This window comes from Coenobita brevimanus, chromosome 43 (genome assembly GCF_032717465.1).
Source record: "Coenobita brevimanus isolate Jiangsu-jjx chromosome 43, ASM3271746v2, whole genome shotgun sequence".
Classification (NCBI taxonomy): Eukaryota; Metazoa; Arthropoda; class Malacostraca; order Decapoda; family Coenobitidae; genus Coenobita; species Coenobita brevimanus.
The window spans coordinates 32,401,859-32,423,157 of NC_136996.1; the positions used below are offsets into that span (position 1 = coordinate 32,401,859).

The 21,299-nt window shown below is 42.1% G+C and overlaps 1 protein-coding gene across 1 annotated transcript in view; it reads left to right on the forward strand.

The window, feature by feature from the left end:
* LOC145397827 (sestrin-2-like) overlaps nt 1-18,017 on the forward strand; it is a 107,198-nt gene extending 89,181 nt beyond the window's left edge. Inside the window, exon 9 of the mRNA XM_080270861.1 lies at nt 11,383-18,017. Within this exon, the coding sequence (XP_080126987.1) occupies nt 11,383-11,469 (87 nt within the window). The 3' untranslated portion in view covers nt 11,470-18,017. The remainder of the gene's footprint in view (nt 1-11,382) is intronic.
* The last annotated feature ends 3,282 nt before the right edge of the window (nt 18,018-21,299 follow it).

Sequence of the window (21,299 nt, forward strand, 5' to 3'; positions counted from 1 at the left end):
CAGACCTAGAGGTCTGTTGGAATGTATGGAAGAAAGCTGTTTGGGTGATTAAGTATACAGGGTGGCTGGTAAATAGCCCCCATACTAGAAACTTGGCTGATGTTGTTGTATGTGTTGGAGGGAGGGCTCAGTCTGCTGATGTGGGCATAGATGTGGCTGTAGGAGTCAGAAATGAGTAACCAATTTAAATTAGACATTGACTCTGTAAATGGTTGCAGAGAGTGAGAAGTGTGAATGTCAAGAGTAGGGTTGCAAGAGGCAAACCAAAAAAGACCTGGGACAAGGTTACAGAATGTGACCTCAGAGATAAGGGATTAAATAAGGAGACTGCCAGAGATCATAGAGTGTGGAGAAATGCCATTAGGTGACCAAGGCCAGTGCAGACAATCATGCTGGAGCCTTTATAAACGATGCAGTACAATACGACACAATATGAATGCTGGCTAAAATATCCCCACAACACACGAGAAAACATCTGACAGATTGGAAGGGGAGCATTATATATTGGCCATCCTGTATGTTGAGTTGTGTAAATAGATATCTGCTTTTAACTGCTCCAGTATCTTGCCATCATTTCTACTTTAATCTTGCTACCTCCAGATGCTTTTTTTCAGCTTTGGAGAGATTTTTCTAACTAGAGAAGTTGGATATAGCTTTCATAAACCCCTTCATCATGAGGAAATCTTCCTATATTGTCTAAAATTGTCGATAGCATACAGAATAAACTAAAAATGATGTTGCTGTGAAGTGTGGGTACACCCATGCATACCTCCAGGGAGGCAGTGGAGGTCAGGTGGTCTGAAGTGTGCAGTGTAGGCAAGGTTGTTTTGGTGATGATGTGTATGTGTGTGTGTGTGTGTGTGTGTGTGTGTGTGTGTGTGTGTGTGTGAGAGAGAGAGAGAGAGATTCTGGGTTTTACTGTAGAATTCAGTGCCTTGCATCTACCATAATTCACATTGAGAACTGGAATGATGGTATTAGTGAGGGTGTTCATACAACATATCAGTGTGTGGTGTAGATCGGTGAAGCAGTTGTAAGGAAGCTTATATCCTCCAGCTATTTCGTGCATCAGCCAGGATAGATCTCATAATCTTACAATCAGCAGTCCCCTTCTGTACCATGTAGCCACCTCCTCCATATACAGTTGTGGTATTATTTTAAGTTGCATGTCTCATTTGTCTGCTGTCAGAGAATTTTTGATAGCTGCAGAGCAGTGTCACAAGCATTAACCCGCCCCGTCCCGTTGACGTATGGGTACGTTGCAACGATTTGCATTTGCCAGTCCCGGCGACGTACCGGTATGTCGTGCAATTGCAAAGTGCATAATTTCGACAATTTTCAAATTTCGCGCTTGATTTGCGGTACGTATCCTCGCATGATCTTTCCCTACCTGCCACCAGGCGGGGACACTCGGCAACCCCGCGCGACCCGTGATAACCTGCCGCTCATCCACTCACCTGGTAGCAATGGTCCTGCTCAGACATGGCTAAGAGAGGTCTCTGAGAGGGCGAAATTCAAGCCGCCCTGAACGCCTTTACAGGCGACAGTGATTCCCCACTGGACGACGAGGTTGTGGATAAAGATTATGTGCAGCCAGAGGAGGAAGAAACCACCAGCAGTGATGAAGAAGACCCGTCTCCCAGGAAGCGGCAGTACATGACTTTCTGTGCTGCTAGAGAGGGGCAGCCGGCCAAGAAACCACGTGCAATATCCTATGCCCATCCCCAACGTGATTTGGAACCAGATTTCGATGACGAGGACGAGGACAAGGACGGAGTCGTGGGACGTGTTGCCACGTGGTATGGACGTGAGGCAATCACTCATCGTGACCCAGAGCGCACACCACATCGGACGAGCAGGTATGGGCCTAGTATTTTGTTTGGGGAGTTAGGAAGTGCCGTGGAGGGAGTGGGGAGTGAAAGGGAAAGTGCAGGGAGGATTAGGGAAAGTGAGAGTGACGTGAGTGAGTCATTGCTTTCCCTAGGTAGTGTGAGGCGGCATAGTGTATCACGTGGGCGAGCGCGGGTGCATTCAGTATCACGTGGGGTTGTGATGGAGGGGGAAGGTGGGGAGGAACCACTCCCAAGCACGTCTTATGCTCCCCAATATCCCGTAACACGTGGTCGAGCTACGGTGCGTGAGAAAGCACGTGGTGTTGTCATGGAGGGGGAAGGTGGGGAGGAACCACTCCCCAGCACGTCTTATGCTCCCCAAAATTCCCCTACTTCATCCCCGGAGCCCCTTAATGTTCCTCAAGGCCGTAAGGGTAAGGGAAAGGGAAAGGGTAAAGGCAGAGGGAAGAGGAGTGACAGTGGGGAAGCCCTCCGCACTCCTTCTCCCCCACCTCCCCCACCAGGATCTCCTTCCCACCCAGATGAAGGCGGTGATGGGGATGATGGGGACGAGGGATTTGTGGGGTGGAATTGGGAGGATGGGAGTGATTTTTCTCCCCTCATTTACCCCTTCACTGAGCAGGGGCGCTCTGGCTGCATTGCTCCAGGAATTCATCGGAATTCCACCAGGTTGGATTTTTTCCACCTGTTTTTTAGTGAGGCTTTCGTGGAGCAGATTGTTTACCAAACCAACCTTTTTGCAAGCACCCAGTGCCTTGAGAGTGAAAGATTGGGAACAAGGAGTAGGCATTCTATCATATATGATTACCCTGTCTCCCTTTCAGAAATGTTCCTATTTTTTGCCCTGGTCCTTTTGATGGGTATTATACGAAAAAACAGAATTCCTGCTTACTGGACAATGGACCCTGTTATGTTTACCCCAGTATTTGGGCAAATGATGAGCCGTAATCGGTTTCAACAAATTCTAAGTCGCCTCCATTTCTATGATGCTCATGATCCTGCAATTGCGAACGACACAGATAAAATGAGGCGAATTAGGTTGGTCTTTGATCACCTGAGGAAAACCTTTCGTTCGTCATTCTATCCCTATAGAGACCTCTTCATAAACGAGAGTCTTGTGTTGTGGAGAGGTAATATTTCATTTAGGCAGTATATACCCAGCAAAAGGCACCGTTTTGGGTTCAAGATCTTTGTTATGTGCGACTGTAGGACTGGATACGTGCAAGACATAGTCTTGTACACCGGTGCACAGACAGACATAATAGAAGATCGAAGTATTGGACTGTCGGGAGCAGTGGTAAAGACAGTGATAGACTACCTTCATCGTGGTCACGTCCTCTACCTGGGCAATTGGTACACTAGCCCTCTTCTCGCTCGTTATCTTCACACACATGAAACGGGAGTCTGTGGAACCGTGAAGGTGAACCGGCATCACATGGCCAAGGTAGGGCGGAAACTTGCCAGGAATGAGGTTGTCTTCTTCAAAGCCAACAACATCCTTGCAACTGTGTGGAACCACAATAGAGACGTAAGCCTCTTGTCAACGGTTCACCGCCCCTTGATGCACCGTACTGATTCCGTAGATTACCGTAGCGAGAACAGGCGTCACATTTGGAAACCTGAGTGTGTCATAGACTATAACATAAACATGCGCCTGGTGGACCAGTCAGACTCCATGATATCGACGGTAGAGTTTGCCAGGACCACGATGAAGTGGTATAAGAAACTGTTCTTTCACTTGCTAGACATCACTGCTCTGAATTGCCACCACCTTCACGCCATGACAACAGGAGTTCAGGAAACCTTTGAAGGATTTGTGAGGGAGCTCACAAGAGAGATGTTTGCACGTTATGCTGTTGAAAGGCCCCAACATCGCACTCGCACTGCCCCTATTGCCCAAACTCCCCTGAGAATATCCGGCCGCCATTTCCCCACTCCTATCCCTCCCCAGCCAAACAAACCTAGGCCCCAACGCAGGTGTCACGTGTGTAGCAATTCCCGGGTGAGACTCACGACACAGAGGAAGGACACCCACTATGAGTGCGTGGAGTGTGACGTGGGTCTCTGTATTCACCCATGTTTCAGCGAATATCACACGTTGATGCAATTCTGATATGGTGTGAATGCGACAGGACGCTGAAACTATGAAGTAAATGCGACAAACAGACGCTCAGTGAAATTATCAGTCATGTTGATCTCCAAATATTAGTATAAAGTGCATACGGGTATAACATAAGTGCAAAAATTGTATGTAAGTGTATAAATATGCTGTAAGTGGAAACATGCATAGCGAGGGTTTTATGATGCGATATTCTGTCGCTCATTGCAATAAATACGGCCCGTAATTATGTAATTATTATTATTGGAAATGCTAACGGGTATAATATAAGTTCAAATTATTGTAAGTGCTGAAATATATTCTAAGTCAAAATATTCATAGCGTGTGTATAGAGATGCGATATCCTGACGCTCAGTTGAATGAATAAGGCCCGTAATAATGAAAATAGAAGTCAACAAGTGGGAAAGTGTGTAATATATGTGAAGAATTAGTATATAAGTGTTTGAGTATTATGTTGGTCGAAACATTCATTGCGAGGGTATTTTCATGCGATATTCTGACGCTCACTTGAATAAATAATGCCAGTAAGTATGTACAGTGCAGTATAGGGGTGTAAACGTGTGTAATGTAAGTGGGAAAGTGTAATTGGAGTGAATAAATAAAGTAGAAGATGAAACACGAGTGTTTGAGATTGTGGTTGCTACGTGAATGTGCGCTAGCATGTCGCTAAATGCCCTCGTAATGAATGTAAATAATTGAAAACATTTACAGTGGTGGAGGAAAGGTTCTATGTAAAGGGAAAAATAATAGGAAAGTGATAAAACAATTGGGTATGTTGAAATACGAGTCAGCGAGTGCGCTTACTAAGCTGATGTGCGCTAAACTTATGCTGCATGTCATCATAATGAATGAAAACATCTGAAAACACTTACAAACAGTAGAAATTAGTAAAATGTCATTGACACAGAAGTATACAAGTAGAAAAAATGATATGTTGACTGATACAAGAAACTTAGCATATAGCATGTTACGACTCGGACCTAACTCGCTATGCTCGCGCGATGGTACAATGCTTATTTTTCAAATATTTTCATATATATGTGTTTGAAATCCATTATATTGTTACTGTTATTGTTTATTAGTTCAAATTCAATAAATATAGAGGTGTTGTGTGTTGTTTCTCCCAGTATTCCCTACCATAGAAAACGTGAGCGCCTGACACGTCAATGAAAGAATACGATACCTGGCGCGGGGAACCTCACTTGTTCCGACCACTTATAGACCACGGTAAGCCCTTTCTTGGTGATTTTCCTTCGTTTCTCAACCAAAGCAGAAGTTTTAGCCCAAAAATTTTTTTTTCCAAAAAGGCTCGGGACTGGGGGATGTCGGAGGAGCGGAAAACCTCGGGACGTGACGGGTTAAAATGTTTGCAGCTCCATTGTCTTAATTATGAACTGCTCTTGAAGGGAAACTTGTCTATTTATCTGTCTGTCTATCTATCTATCGCCAGACGCCATAATCCTGTAAGGGGTGGCCATTTGACTTTGAGTCATTTGTTTTACGGGGAGGGGCACTAACCCTTCACCAACCCACTTGTTGACGCGTAGGGAGCACGTATGGTTTGGTTATATGGTTACCACCTAGCGTTGTAAATGGTTTTCTGGCTTACAGGAAACCATATGGCATGTCACTCAATGTACGGTAATTCCACCTGTAAAGGAAAGAAAAGCAATAAGAAGTGACAGGAAAGATGGGAGAAATAAGAAGAGAGGAGGGTAGGCACAGAAAAAGAATGATAAAGGCTAAGGATGAAGCAGGCAGCACTACATCAAGTGAGTGGATGATGGTCGTCACCACCTACCACAAAGGAAAACTTGTGGTTTTGAGAAATGTTAGACTCTCTTGCCAGCCTTGGTGTGGTAACTCAGAGCATCTTTAAATAGAATGGCCTACTCAACATTTTAGTTTTTTAGCAAAGCATTATAGTTCAAATGGGCAGAACAGAGTAAGATTATCCTGAGTAGTAGAAAATATGATCTATAACTCTCACTTTTTAGTCTGAATTAGTATTGGGAGAGAATGTAACCTTGATCTGTTACTGTTTTAATCCATTTTAGCATAGGTTTTTATCCTGATCATTCCTATTTGATTTATTGTTTTTGAGGTGGAGCCAAGAGTCTGAAGGCTTCATTGATGTGTGAATATTTGTGTGACCAGATCACAAGGCATGTTGTTTATAGTTCATGGAATATTTCAGTTTTTCTTTCCATGTTTTTGGATCCTACTTCACCTCATCTTTTTGGTAACAACAAGGGTCATGATGATGATGATGATGATGACGATATGACAATGGTGTTGATGATGATGGTGATGATCTTTAGGTTACAGTCATTCACTGAGATAAATATGTGAAACAAGGTTTATTCTGTTTTAGATTTTGAACTTTGCAGAGATGGAACAAGCACATAGATTACAAACAAATTTTGATGATGATGATGACGAAATATTTTGTTGGTAATTTTGGGGGGTGTTGAGATGATACCAGTTGGCTTAATGGTGCAAGGCCAGATAGTTATATGCATTTTTCATTGTTTGATATAAACTGGTTTTTAGGAAAGTTTGACATTGATCCGTGACCTTCATATTGTAAACTGTTTTTAGTCCAAACTCTCCAGATAATTTTCATTTGACTGTACATGCATATACTCTTCTGTCTATCTATCTATTGCCAGACGCCTCAATCCTGTTTGGGGTGGCCACAAACAAATTGCCTCCAAGTCGCCCTGTCCCCTGCCATTTCACTGCCCTGCTCACAACTCACACCCCCCTCTCTCATATACCTCTCCACCCCATCCCTCCATCTCATCCTTGGCCTCCCCCTCCCTCTTCCCCCCCTCCACCTCACTCACATACACTCTCTTCGTCAGTCTTTCACCCTCCATCCTCTCCACATGGCCAAACCACCTCAGTGTGTTCCTCATAACGCTTCCTATCACATCCACATCAACACCACAATGCTCCTTTATATCCTCATTCGTCAGCCTGTCTCTCCATGTGACTCCACAGGCTCTTACTCACTTAAAAATCCAGAGTTGTGGGAATTGTATGACCGTGAATAATCCCTTATTGTACATTTCACTACAGTATTTGTCAGTATCTTAAATCAGTACAGTAACAGAATCATCCATGCATGTGTTGAGGCAACCATAAAATATTGTATATGAGCAGATGATTATGTTTGTGAGGTGGGGCCAGGATTCCAAAAGGCCTGAATGAAGTATGGCTGATTGTGTAGACCATTCACTGGTCATGTTGTTGATAGTTCTCCAGTTTTCTTACTTTCCCTTTTCTAGTTTCTAAATTCTTTCTCACCCCTTCTGTAGGTGGTAATAAGTGTTATGCTCTAGTCTTAATGATATACTGTATGATGAATAGATTAGAATTCTAAAGCAGTATAGAAGTGGAGAGAGTTTGTAAAAGATACTATATACAGTGCACACTGATTCACTGATTCACTTGGTGCACAGGTGTAGATTGATAAATATATAAAAAGGAAATAGGACAAGTAAATAGTGTATTAAGTATCTGATCATTACTAATACAAGGTAGTTACAGTATTACCTTTTTCTTTACATTAGATACTTTTCCTGTACAGTAATTCCTTACTTAACTTTGTAGATGTGTTCCTTAAAACTACCATGATAAGTAAATGTTGCTGTTGTTGTTGTTGTTTTTGTTGCTGTGGCCCTAAACTCATTTGAAACATGATCCTAGTGGACTGCAACGGAAGTTGCCCTTCTGCAATCTTCTCTAAGGTTATGTTTTGGCAAGAAAAATGACCATCAAATTTAGAAGAGTCATATCCAAAATGTATGTGATGTGGTTAGAACTATATGTACAGTAAATAAAATGTCAAAGCCTGTGAACAGTTCAAAGAAATAAGTGGTAAATTTTTACTCTTCACTATACATCTCAAATGCTTAGTAATGAACTGTAGCATGTTGCGTGAAAGATATTCTTACAAACAGCCTTTTAGCAAAATACAGTAATCACTCCAATATCCGGATCAATAGAGCCATCGGTAGGTTCGGATATTGGTTTTGTCCGGATATTGGGCCCCAGCTTATGGACTTGTACTTACGGACCCTAACACAGAGAAACACCTATACAACTCCCTCCGGACATGCATAGCACCTATTTAACACCCAAATCACACCAATAAGGCACATAAATGACTGAAATAAATGCAATAGACACATAAAATGTGGGTTTAGAAGTATGTTCATACATTAATAAACATTCTGGTACTTATGGACTCTAACCGAACCTAACCTAACCGAACCTAACCGAACTCTGAAAAACACATTCCTACTGCACATGCATGAGGTAAGTTTAGTATGGAAAGAAGTACAGTATGACACTTTCTGGTAAGTATAGTATGGGAAAAAATACAATATGAAACATTCTGGTAAATATAGTATGGAAAATAGTACAACATGAAACATTTTGGCTACTTACAGCAAGTCCCTGGCCACCTCGATGAATAACCGCCTCCTCTCGGACTCTGACAGTAAGAACGATTTCCTGAAGCACTTGCACTACACTCTTCCTGAAGTCTTGCACTGAACTTAGTCACTAACACACAGAAGTCCGTTCTTTTCACAGTGTTCACTTTAGTCCAAATAATGTTCCATTAAATTGAAGTGTTGCACATTAACTTTTCCCAAGTTTTTTTAAGTTTCCAAAGCCAAAACAAAGAAGGTTAGTTACGTTAAATTTCTTTTCTACTTAGTCTTTTCTCCCAACTTGAAAACCTTAACACAACACACCGTTTTTTTCACTGCACAACACTCAAAATTCCCGTGTGGTCTAGTGGAGAAGTTCTTGCTGTTTATTCACTGTCAGAGCCCGAGAGTATCACTGGCAGGCATCCAAGGGGTGCATCGGTGGGTAGTGGTGATGGCGTACCGACTACAGAAGACTCTGAAGACAGCCGCAAACTCACGTCGAGCGGTGACTCCACTGTAGCTGATGTGCTGGGCTGTGGCTCGGAGCATGAGGGCCTGTCTTTGGGGAGGCAACGGAGTGGAACCAGGGCTTGGCACAGCGGGGGTCACGGGCCTGAAAAAACTGTCAATCGTTGACTGACGCAAGGACCGACGATTCTGGCGATTGATGATGCGCTGCCGGAAAGCACGCACTTCCTCCACGAGTCCCAAGGGCCCCATCTCCCTGTCGCAGTCCGGGTGTTCCAGGTAGTCTAGGACGAACTCTAGATGTTCCCGGAGTGCGCTCAGCTTGGGGATGGCTGGAGTAGTGTCCTGCTGGGCGGAGTCTGCATCATCATCGCCTTCGTCGTCGGAATCTTCAAGTTCGGGACTGACACCAGCAACCGAAGACGCGATCTCGATATCAGACAACGTCTGATACCCAGGATCGCCCTCGTCGTCCTCCAACCACTCACGAACATCGTCCACATCAACATCGTCGCTGTGCGTACGTAGCCGTGCATGGAAGTCATCCACGTCAAACCCTAGGAAATCGTACTCCACATCTGTTCCGAGAAGCAGACGAGACCAACCATTTTCAAGAGTTTTCACAGGGACTTCCTTCCATGCACTAGCCCAGTTGTACAGCGCAGACTTGATGTTGTAGCGGCGAAGGTTTTCCAAAGTCCGCTTGCCTCGAGTGTCACGTCCTTCCCTGCGCTCGTCCTCGTCCTCGAGAACCACCATCACCTCGTCCAGGAACTTCCGACGGTACAGGCGCTTTGTTGTCACGATCGCTCCTTGGTCCATTGGTTGAATGAGAGCAGTCGTATTAGGTGGCAGAAACATGCACCTAATACGGCCATTCTCAGCAACCAAGTCCTTGTCGCACGGGTGGGCAGGTGCATTGTCGAGGAGAAGGAGAGCCTTTACCTGGTCGCGAGGAATTCCCAGTGTCTTCGTCTGGTAATGTATGACCTCCTTGACGAAGTGATGGTGAAACCAATCTTTGAAAATCACAGCTGTGAACCATGCTTTCAAAGAATGGTACCATACGACAGGAAGGACATCCATCACCCCACGAAGGCACCGAGGCTGCTTTGCACGGCCAACAATAACGGGCTTAAGCCGGTGCATGCCGTTAGCATTGGCACAACACAAAGCAGATATCCGTTCCTTAGAAAGCTTGCGGCCAGGTACACGCTTCTCCGTCTCATCGGCGAGAGTGTTCGTTGGCACCGAGCGATAGAATAGGCCAGTTTCGTCAGCGTTATAGACTTGACCGAGAGTGAGGCCCTCCCTGTCGATCAAGCCTTTCACCTTGTGCCGAAACTCGTCCACTCCATCCTCGTTAGCGTCCAATGCCTCGCCATGTGCTTTACGGTTAGTAAGGCCATGTCGCAACTTGAATGCGAAGAGCCAACCCTCGGATGCCTTGAAGTCTAGGGCGTCGTGAAGCCTTGCAAACTTCTCAGCAGCAGCCTTCAGCTCCGTTCCACGTACCATCACACCAGCTGCACGTTGCTGTCGATACCAAATCAATGTGGAGCGGTCGATCTCTGCATACTTGGGGGTAAACATAACCTTCCTCTCCACGTTGCGTTTGCTTCTCGACGAGAAGTCAGCCGTGTACTGCATGAGCTTGTCTCGGGAACGCTTGATATCAAACAAAGTCGACCGGGCCAGGTTGAACTCGCGGAGAATGCGAGAGGAAGACCAACCCGCATCAACCTTCTCCAATATCTCCCGTTTCTTCTCCAGAGTCAACACCACTCTCTTCCTTTTCTCAGGAGGCGGGGCCATCATCACACACACTAAGAGTAGGGCAGAGAGCAGCAGGAGGCCTTGCAGCAAGTACGGCACCACCACAAAAGCGAGCACGTGGGCAGCCATGGCGAAGAGCGTAGGTCTTGTCGCGGTGAGAGACAGGCGGGAAGTGGGGAGGATGCAGCGGCGCTCTATCGGACGTCGGAGGAATGACGAACCAAAACAATGCTCTCACACGGCGCGCGCGGCAAGTTCAAATTACGGACGGCAAAAAATCGATTTTTTTTCCAATTTTTTTGGATTTTCGGACCATTTTGGGATTGTTTGATCCCAGGACGATAAGGTTCGGTTAGTGGGGATGTTCGGATATTGGGCGTCCGGATATTAGAGGGATTACTGTACGTGTGCTGAAAATGGACATCTTCCTCTCTAGGCATTGACATAACCATGTGGCTTTTTTGTCTATACAAAAGTCACTGAATGTCCTTGCTATCCCCTGTAAAGAGGATGGTGGACTGCAGGAGGACAACTTCAGCCCACAATTTGCCAAGTTCATTTGTATTCAGATGAGCCTGGGGCCTCAACAACACCAGCAGTAGTGAAGTACATGTTAAGGTATAATAAGTTAACTAAGAAATTATTGTACATACGATTAATAAAAGTAGTGACAGTTTTCTTCTAGTAGGAGTAGAGACTAATCTTGTTGCACTTTCAGATCCATGTAATGGTGCTGGTGCTGGAGGCTAGATTACAGGCAGAACTTCTCCATGGAATGCGAGCCATCGGCCATTGTCTCATGTAGTCGTCAGTCTCACTTTAAACCGCTTTCACCACAAACCATCTCTCCTCTTCTCCAGTCATTGCAGTTTAATCAAGAATCATCACATTCCTCCTTCTTCACTTTACCATGGTCATTCCTTTCATACTTCCACTTCTTACACTTTCATACTACAGATGGTTTTCATAAAAGTTATTTCATTGTTAAGTTGCAGATGAAATAACTGCTATTATTCACTAAGTTGCTTTGGGTTCATAACATAGTTTTTTGAAGTCGGATGTGAGTGTTTTTGTACTTTTATCCCTTCATCCATGAGCCAGAAGCATGTTTCACAAAAAGTTGTTTCACAGTATCATTTTGTCTGCATACATCTTACGGCCACATTCACACCAAGTGTTTGCTGGCACAGGCATTTATGGGCAAAAATTGTGCATTGCTGTAAGCTGTGGAAGTTCTTCCTCGCACCACTCACATCCAGTGGGGCAAGTTGTTGGTGTTACAGTGATGCTAATCTCACATCCACAGCTGCGTACACCAGCAAGCATTTGGTGTGGACACAGCCCTAGGTTTTGAGTGTGGAGTGACTTTACTGCCTTCTCCCTGCCTCTTCCAAGTCACCATATACTTTCCTGCTCTGCCTCCCCCTCCCCCTGCATCACTAATGGCATCCTCTGATTGTGTGGGTCAGGGACCTTCCACTAAGAACTCACAAAGTACCAAAGTAAACCTGAGAATACCCAATAGAATTAAGAACGTTTATTAGCATGGTTTCACATGCATCCAAACTATAAACACAAACGCAAATAGTTTGACAACCCCACCATTTCGGATCCAAAATTCTTTTAAGTTTGCCAGAGGTTGTGGTATATGATTGAATGTTTGCAACCTGGATAAGGCTGCTAAAGCAAATAAACATTTAAATGATATGCAGCCACTTAATTAACTTCAAATAATATGTATGTTGCAGTCAGTGTAATGGATATGAGGATTGTTATCAGATGTTGTTTGTCACATGTCAGTCTCAATCCTTTGCAGAGAAACTGCTTTACTCAGCTCCTTTCCCATGAACCATTTCATGGTTGTTTTTCTGTTTTCTTGGTATAGACATGACATTCAGTTCCCTGAGGCTCAGCAGTCCTTTTAGGTGCCATACTTTTCTTAGTTTGCCACTTCAGCTCTAATACCCTGCCTCTTTATTGAATACAGTTTAGAGTTGTCTCATTCAGTACTGGTGTGATGGTATTAGTGGGTGTTCCTATGATAAGTTTTTATTTTTGAGTTGAAACACAAGATCAACTTGTGATAAGTGACAAAACACAGTTATCATTATGGAGTCTGCAAAATTTTCTTGGCTGTGAGTTTTTATGTAAGATCAGCATTGAGTGATGTAGGATGCAAGAGGAAATCTGTGTCCATGCTTCTTAAGGGAAAAATTATACCCATGTTAGGATAAGCCATTTATTGGAGAAATTCAGCAGTTTTTGACTGCCTTGGCTGTTTCCCAAGTCTCTGATATTGTCTGCTGGATTGTGGTTTTGTATATACTGTACAGGAAACACATGCATTTCCCTTCATCTTGCTGTCTGTTCAATATAAAGATCTTGCCCATAGCAGAAATTTTGAGTTTCTGTATTTATGGAGGTTATTATTATGTAACCTTTTTATAGCTCATCCTAAAAATGGATTTAATATAGATGAATCCCTATATTTTTTGTATTGTGATTGCTTATTATTTAGTGGCCATGTCTTTAAGGTTGTTGCAGATGACAGTGCTAGTTCAGAGTCAAATCAAATTTTAATCCCTTCACTAATGATGAAATAGAAGTCTAGTTTATTATTCCTACCTTCAGGCAATTTTATTCAGCTTAGGGGAGATTTCTGGAACTGGAGGCATTAAGTCTAGCAGTCATTAACAGCCTGAATGTGGAAATTTTTAAAAGATTTATTCTTGCTGTTACCAGGAAGTTTGATTCAGGTCAGGAAAGGCATCTCGTATTATAAGGGTTTAGCCGGCCCCTCTAGTTTGAAGAGTTTGTCCAGAGTTGAATGTAATCATTAGGAGATGAAGAGAATTAGAATGAAAAAGATATTCCTGGGCTCATTAAGTTGGCCCCTTCCTTGCTACATGTCACCTCCAAAGGTAAATAAAGTTGTCTGGAGACAGTATGAATAACATTAATAATACTATATGTCATTTGAATGAAGGGGTTTAGTTGTATTGTCTGAGCCATTTTTAAGATATGAATGGTTCCTTGAATATAAAACTGAACTACTTTGTCTCAGGTTATGTTACATTTTGTTGAAGAGAAACTTTTTTGTTTTTTTTGTTTTTTTTACATGTTTAAGCTAATTATAAGGAATTATTAACATTGGTACAGATTGAGTCTAGTGATCAAAGATATGGTAAGATATGTAATTCTGTATATAGTTTGTATTGTAAGATCTGACATTATTAGTTAGATGTACAGTTAGAGGCAAAAGTTCATCTCTTATTCCACAGCAGCGTCTAAAATACTTTGCTTGTAGGGCATTTCCATTGCTTTCCTCCCTGATGCATCATTTAAAAAAGAATCCTCTTTAGGTAGAGACAGGTACAGTGCTAAGCCAGTCTCACCTTAGGACTGTTAGCCAGCAGAGGAAAGTGAGAGGTAGAGGTGGTGAAATAGTAGGTGAACTTTTGTCACCAGCAGTACTCCTGGACTGGGAGAATTTTGTATGAGAGAACAACTGCAGTGTTGACTTTATATTTGTCTCCCTGTGTTGCCTCACTGCCAAGCTCACAAAGCCTCTCAGGGCTGTATTGTTAAAACTGAGTGCACAAAAGTGTGGATGACCCCTTAGTTATTTTTTATAATTTGTATAGCATTTAATGATGATAAAACATGTTTGATTTTTGTTTATCGTTGATAAGTACACTTTGTAATGTGGAATGCAGGCTGATCCATCCAACCATCATCTAGTCTGATGATGATGGATGGATGAAGCAGCCAGCTTCCCACAATGCAAACTATTGTCAGCAACAGCACAGTAAGGTCAGACATGTTCTGTCTTCATTACATGCTTCAGAAATTGTTGCCATATTAAAACTGTACAGAGTGTTAAAGGGACAGCTGGAAGAGTACAAGTACCACACGTAACCTTGACACACCTATAACATCTAATAAGAACAGTTGTTCCTAAAATAATTGGCAAAAATTCAGGGCTATTCGAACATTCATGCTCTCAGTTTTACAGCTGTGGCCAAGAGTTCCTCCAGTTTATATAAGTCCACCCCTCCTGCCAATGCAGTACGAAATTGTTTTGTGTTGTCTTTTTATATATGAACCATTTGCCTGTTAATTTGCTCAAATATTGTGAGATTTAGTGTTGTATTTTGTCAGTTAAGGTGGCTCCATAGCATTGCTTCCTTACAGATTTATTTTTGCATGTTATGCATTGATATTCACTTGTATGTTGTTTGTGTAGTTTGTGTCAGTAATACAAAGACAGGAGGGACATGCAGGAGAACAGTAGGGCATAAAGTGTTAAATGAATAGCCAAGGAAGAGGTGCTAGGGAACAATCTTAGCCATCGAGAATATTGCCCATGTTACTGGTGTTCACAATCGCAGTAGTAATTTTGATGAGGCTAAAATAACTCAACCCTTTCACTCTAATGATTTGTCATTTTATGTGGCCAACCACAAGGCAGTTTTATTCACTCTGAGAGATGTATTGTGGATGCTATATTTAACCCATCCTAATGAAAATGCCTCATCGGCTGAATGAAACCACCACCAAACTATTTTATTTTGGTTGAGGGATATTTCTTACAGTGAAGAGGTTAGTGCATGCTTTAGCAAACCCTTCTAAAGCAAGATGTTTCCCTTAGTTGAATAAAATTGTTTGTAGATTGCAAGAATAAATTACAAAAGAGGTTCTTGGGATGAAGGAGTTGAGCACACATTGATCCCTTTGTTGCTGTGTGTTTAGAAATAAACACCAAATTTCCCCACAATCTGTGAAGTTACAGCATCATTTACACCTTTGTTTTTCACTGGGAGATCAGGGTGTATGAAGGTACTCTCACCATCAAAAATATGCTGACACTTCCCTGTTGGGGGAGGTGGTGGAAAGTGCTGCATTTTTTTTTTTTTTTTTTTTTTTTTTTTTTTTTTGGTGACCGAAATATAAACCACACAGCAAAAAAAAAGAGAGGGAAGGATACCCTCTGATGTTAAGGAAAGAATGAGAAGTATTGCGGACAGGGCAGAGTGCTGGCAGGGGAATGCAGGAACTTTTGCTTGTGATAGGACAATCCAGTACAGTATTTCCTTACTTCAGAGCACCATTGCAGTTGACTTACACCTTTCCTTTGTACTGGAAGTACATTTTATAGAATTTAGCATCATCACATCATCTGACTCAAAATTTTACAGAAATTTACAGGAATTTTACAGAAAGTCATGCACATTTACATTACCCCTCTCAGTACAATGATGCCACTCTGTGGGTCTTATCATCCCCAGATGATTTTTTTTTCAGATTGAGAGAGAATAAAATGGAGGGGTTATATGTAGTCTTCCATAAACCCCTTCACCACATTGGAGTGACTAAATTGTCAGGAGATCGTAAAAATAAACTGAAATAGGACATAATCAATGTGAAGGAGTTAATACAGTAGTAAAAAAAAGTACAATGTTTCCCTCATTGTAGTCTTTGCACCTTATGGTGGCCATAGCTAATATTGCAGTCAACACTAGTGTAATTTGTAGTATTTATTAAGTACAGTGGCTGGAGTTCTTATGTATATTTGCTCATTCTGCACTGTCAGAGTAGCCCATAGCGTGGCAGATCCAAGTTATTTATTATTATTATTATTATTATTTTATTCTGGTACCCTCTGGATATACACTAACTGCAGCTACCATCCCTGCTTAACAAATTTTAAGTAAGTGCCATTATTCCAGAACTACAAAAACCCTTAAACCCATGTTCCATGGGCACAAAGCTCACTTTTCCATAATCTGGCCTTGCATGTGGCAGAACTTTTTACATGAGAGTACAGTTACTGTCATGTGTAGTTGTATTGTTATATTTTTATTGGATGGACTTCAGTTGTTTACTGCCTGATACATGCTGATTATATTGTTTCTGTGCTCTCTGGATCAGTGTGAAACATTTGGAAAAATAGATTAGAGTATGTGAACCTATTGTAAGCCTATTTTAAAATATCATATTGCAGTTGTTGCGAATTTAAGAAGTAGAAATTGTTAGCAGATATATTTGCTATGGACTGAATTGTGCAGTATGCCATCAGATAAGTGGTCTGATGATGTTGAAGTCACAAGTTTTTTTCATACTAGCTACAAGTATTAATGAATGCAAAAATAATATATGTTACTGCTATTATTATTTTTTTTGGTTAATGTCATTGTAAGTTATCATATGGCTGTGTCCTCTTGGCAGCACCATATTTATTACCAAGGCTGTTTTTTCATTCTGCCTTCCCTACTTTAGCAGTCAGTCCAATTTTGGGTACAAAAAAATTTTCACGTGATGGCCCAGATAAAGTTTTTTTTTTATTGAAATTTGTGTATAATGTGTGAACACGGCTGGAGGTATGGTTGCTGAATGAAATGAAATCTGACTTTTATAGGGAGAAGTGATACCCAGAGATTTGTCTGAGCATTTGCATGCAGAAGGTTAGTCAGACACTTATGGAGATATAGTGCCAAGATGGCGGCTGTTTCTGCATCACTTTCCGTCAAAGGGTGTGTAAAGTACTGTTCGTGTAACCCATAAACTGTGACCTGCAAGTAGTAGACTGTGACCCTTGGCATTAATGAAAGATTTCAACCTGAATGCTTGACTAGATTCTTAAATTTAATTTATATGATTTTATGATGATACAATAAATGAGCTGAAATTCTTAACAGAAATACTGCGCAGTACTTTTCTTATAATGCCCCATTTAATCTCATTACACTAAGCATGATCTGGTCCATGATGAAAATACATCTGTAATAGAATATTTTTTTGAAACATGTAAAAATGACCATCAATAAAAATGTCAGTGAGAAAATGCCCAGAATGTTGTCATACACTGGCATCAGCATAACATATTTTACATCATGAATAAAAATATTGATTTCTGATTATCATTTATTTATTTTTCCAGTGTATTAGTCCAAAAGTACCAATGCCACAGTTTATGGGTTAATTTCAACAGTACAACAGCATCTTTTTATGCTTTAATCTTGCTGCCTCTAGACTTTTTTAATTCAACTTAGGAAACATCTCTTGCACTGAATGGGTTAATGATGGTTTTATCTGGTTCCAGTTCAAAAAGAGTCCCCTAAGCTGAATGAAATAATCATTAAACAGCAAGAATGAAAGGGAAAATAAAATGGGGGGTTAAAATAGGAGGAATTGCAAGGGTGACTCAACAGCTGTGAATATTCATAGGGCTTTCACAGTCTACCTGTTATTTCTACCCACCTGTTTTCATGTTTATATTTGTTCATCAGTGAGCATGAATGTGAATGTAGTGAAACAATAAATATGTGACTTATATTCTTGTATAGTGACAAAGTACAGGTTTTTTTATTTCCCTTCTAATACATATGCAATTGGGAATCATCATCATCTTTCTGATCTTGTTTTTTGTACAAATATGGAATGAGGTAGGGTCCAGAAAATAAGGAAAGAGAAACCACAAATATGGGGTAACTCTCAGTAGTATGCCTAAAGAAATTGATGAAACTTTTATTCACACACCAATCAAGCTCCTAGAATCCTGGCTCCACTTCGCTGGCCTATCCAGTTACTTATGGGTATTTATGAAAAACTAATGTATTTTTTATTACAGGCACACATACACCCACAGGTGTACCTCTCATCAGGTGCATCTTTGTACAGTCTTCATCCATCTGTTTCAATCTTCATCAGTTCTTGTGCTTTTCAGTTTCTTACTTCACCTCTCCATCATCATCAAATCCGGTGTTGCTCCACGAGGAACGTAGGAGCCTGAGGCTAGGCAAGTTGGTCCTGACATTTAAGATGAGAGTGACCATCCTCACTCATCCCTGAGTGGCAGTACGTGAGCAGTAAACCCCAACCACTCCTTGGATATGGAAACCTGCACAGGTTCAGTCTGATTGGAGTGCCTTAATTACCCATTGAACCACCAGGCACCATAATTTGGTTAAATGGTTACCACCCAGCATAGTAAATGCTTTCTTGAGGTACAGGAAACCAATTGGTTTGTCACTCAGTGTAGAGTCACTCGTAGGCAGAAGGAAGAGGACAGAATGAAGGAAAGACAAGAGGACGGAAGGAAAGAAGTGAGGAAAGAGCAGCCACCTGAGAGCAGCGCTACATTGAGTAAGTGGATGGTGAGTGCCCCCACCTGCCACTTAGAAATTAACCCCTCAGACATTCAGGAAATGTATGTGAACACAATAGGATCCAATGACCAAATGAGTTACCTACAGACTTGATTCATGAAGAATGAATGTAACAATATACAGTCATTCCTCTGTATGTGATGGGATTACACCAAGTGAAAACTCATCACAGGACAATTAATCATATATCGAGGTTGGCATAACATGGGTTCAATGGGGACAGGGAGTGGGGCCAGGTGGCAACGGACCACGGAACCTAACAACACCTCTACCACCCACGTGAAGTATGTCCTGGCCCAGTTTGAGTCATCACCAAAGATTCCCTCCTAGGCTGGAGGAGGAGGGCCTGGATGATCACTCTAGGTCCTCAGGAGGAGGTGATGGAAGATGAGGAAAGTGATGCGGTGAGGGCAAGGGAGAGTGAAGCGGTGAGGGTGAGGGAAAGCGAAACGGTGAGGATGTGAGAGAGTGTAGCAATGAAGCTGCGAGGGAGTGTGGCTGTGGAGAAGCATAGCAGTGAGCCTGGCGGCAATGAAGACAAGATGGAGTCAGGTGAAGCAGGAGGTAGTGTTTGATTCTCACTTGTTGATGCCTTGGCTATTCCTTGGTGCTGGTGGTTGTCACAAGGGGGAGGAAATAAGTGTTGGTGGTCTGCTATGCTGCCTTTTTCTTAGTCGCCAGTAGCTGCCTGTATGCCTCAAATGTTGCTCTGTGCCATAGTGTCACTTCTCACCAGGTTCGGGTCCTTGTCTTCAAAGGGGTGGCGCGAAGGAGGTCACATGGGCAGAGGCCGCAGGTGGGGATTCTGCACATGTAAACACTGAGCAGTTTTTTTGGGTGAAATGTCAGACTGTTGGCTTGCATGCATCACTGCGTTTGCAAGGGATTGTTCTACGCAACCATCACAATTATCGTAGAAGTGAATTTCGTCATCGTTGTTGCGAAACTGGTAAAACTTTAGTTGATCGTTCTGTCGATTTATCGCATACTAAACTGACGTATACCAAGAACTGACTGTATTTCAGAGGAAAGTTGTTCCCTCCGAATCTTTATTTCATTTTTTTGTTCTTCTACATCATGGCTTTGTTTCGAGATAAGTAAAAGTTAATGTAAGGGAATCATTGTGAGATGTGATTTTGTGCAGCAGAACACTTTCATGGTTAGTGTATGACAAAGGTAACTTATTTGTAGATGTTGTCAACCTGAAATAAGTGCATTAACCTCTTCAGCCAGAGACTGCCATTTTATTCTTGCAGCTTCCAGACAATTTCATTCAGATTAAGAGAGCACAATACTAGTGAAGGGATTCATAAAGGTTATAGCGAACCCCTCCGGAATTTAACTTGATCGTGTGGTGAATATATAGCATCTGAAGACAGCAGGATTAAAATCTAATTTACGTCACTGGATAATAAGGGGTAGATAAAGACTTACGACCTTCAGACCAGCTCAGGCGTAAGGAGAGAGCTGTTGCTGATTGTTTATTGCTGAGGTACTGTAGAATATAATGTTTGATATCAGCATTCCAATAGGCCTGTGTCTTGATATGGGTGCAGTACTTACAATCAAAACATGGTGAGATTAATGTGAAACCACCTATCGTTTCACCAGGCTGATGGCAAGTTCTGGGAATGAAAATAGCAGGTCATGTGTACAAGCAAAGTTCAGTCATCACAGGGCAAGGTAGCAGGACAAATCAAAACAGATCCAGAGGTAATTCTTTCCTTACATTTAACATTCATCCACTGACTGATTCACTCATTGTCATTCAATCTGTGTCACCCACTCACTCGTTGTCACTCACTGTCACTCATTCACTCACTGTCACTCATTCACTCATTGTCACTCATTCACTCACTATCACTCATTCACTCACTGTCACTGTCTTCACTCAGAGTTACTGTCATTCATTCACTAAATGTCACTCACTCACTCATTGTCACTCATTCACTCACACATTTTTACTCACTCACTCATTCGCTCACTGTCATTCACTCAATCACTCACTCATTGTCACTCACTGTCACTCATTCATTCACTGTCACTCATTCACTCACTGTCATTCACTTTCACTCATTCACTTCTTGTCACTCACTCTCATTCATTGTCACTGTCACTTATTCACTCACTGTCACTCGCTCACTCATTGTTACTTAGTCACTGTCACACACTAACACTCACTCAGTCACTCACTCACTCACACACTACCACTCATACAATCACTAATTCACTCATTCATTCATTTATTCATTCACTCATTCTCTCACCCACATCTTTTGCATTCTTTCCACATTTTAATTACCCTTTCTTTACCAACTAATGCTCTCGCTTTACTTTCTCTCAGACTCTAATGGTTCCTCTCTCTCTCTCTCTCTCTCTCTCTCTCTCTCTCTCTCTCCCCTGTTTCTAAATTTCTTCGGTGATGAAACTTTAGTAATTAGAGAATAAGACTTTTAATATCAGATCG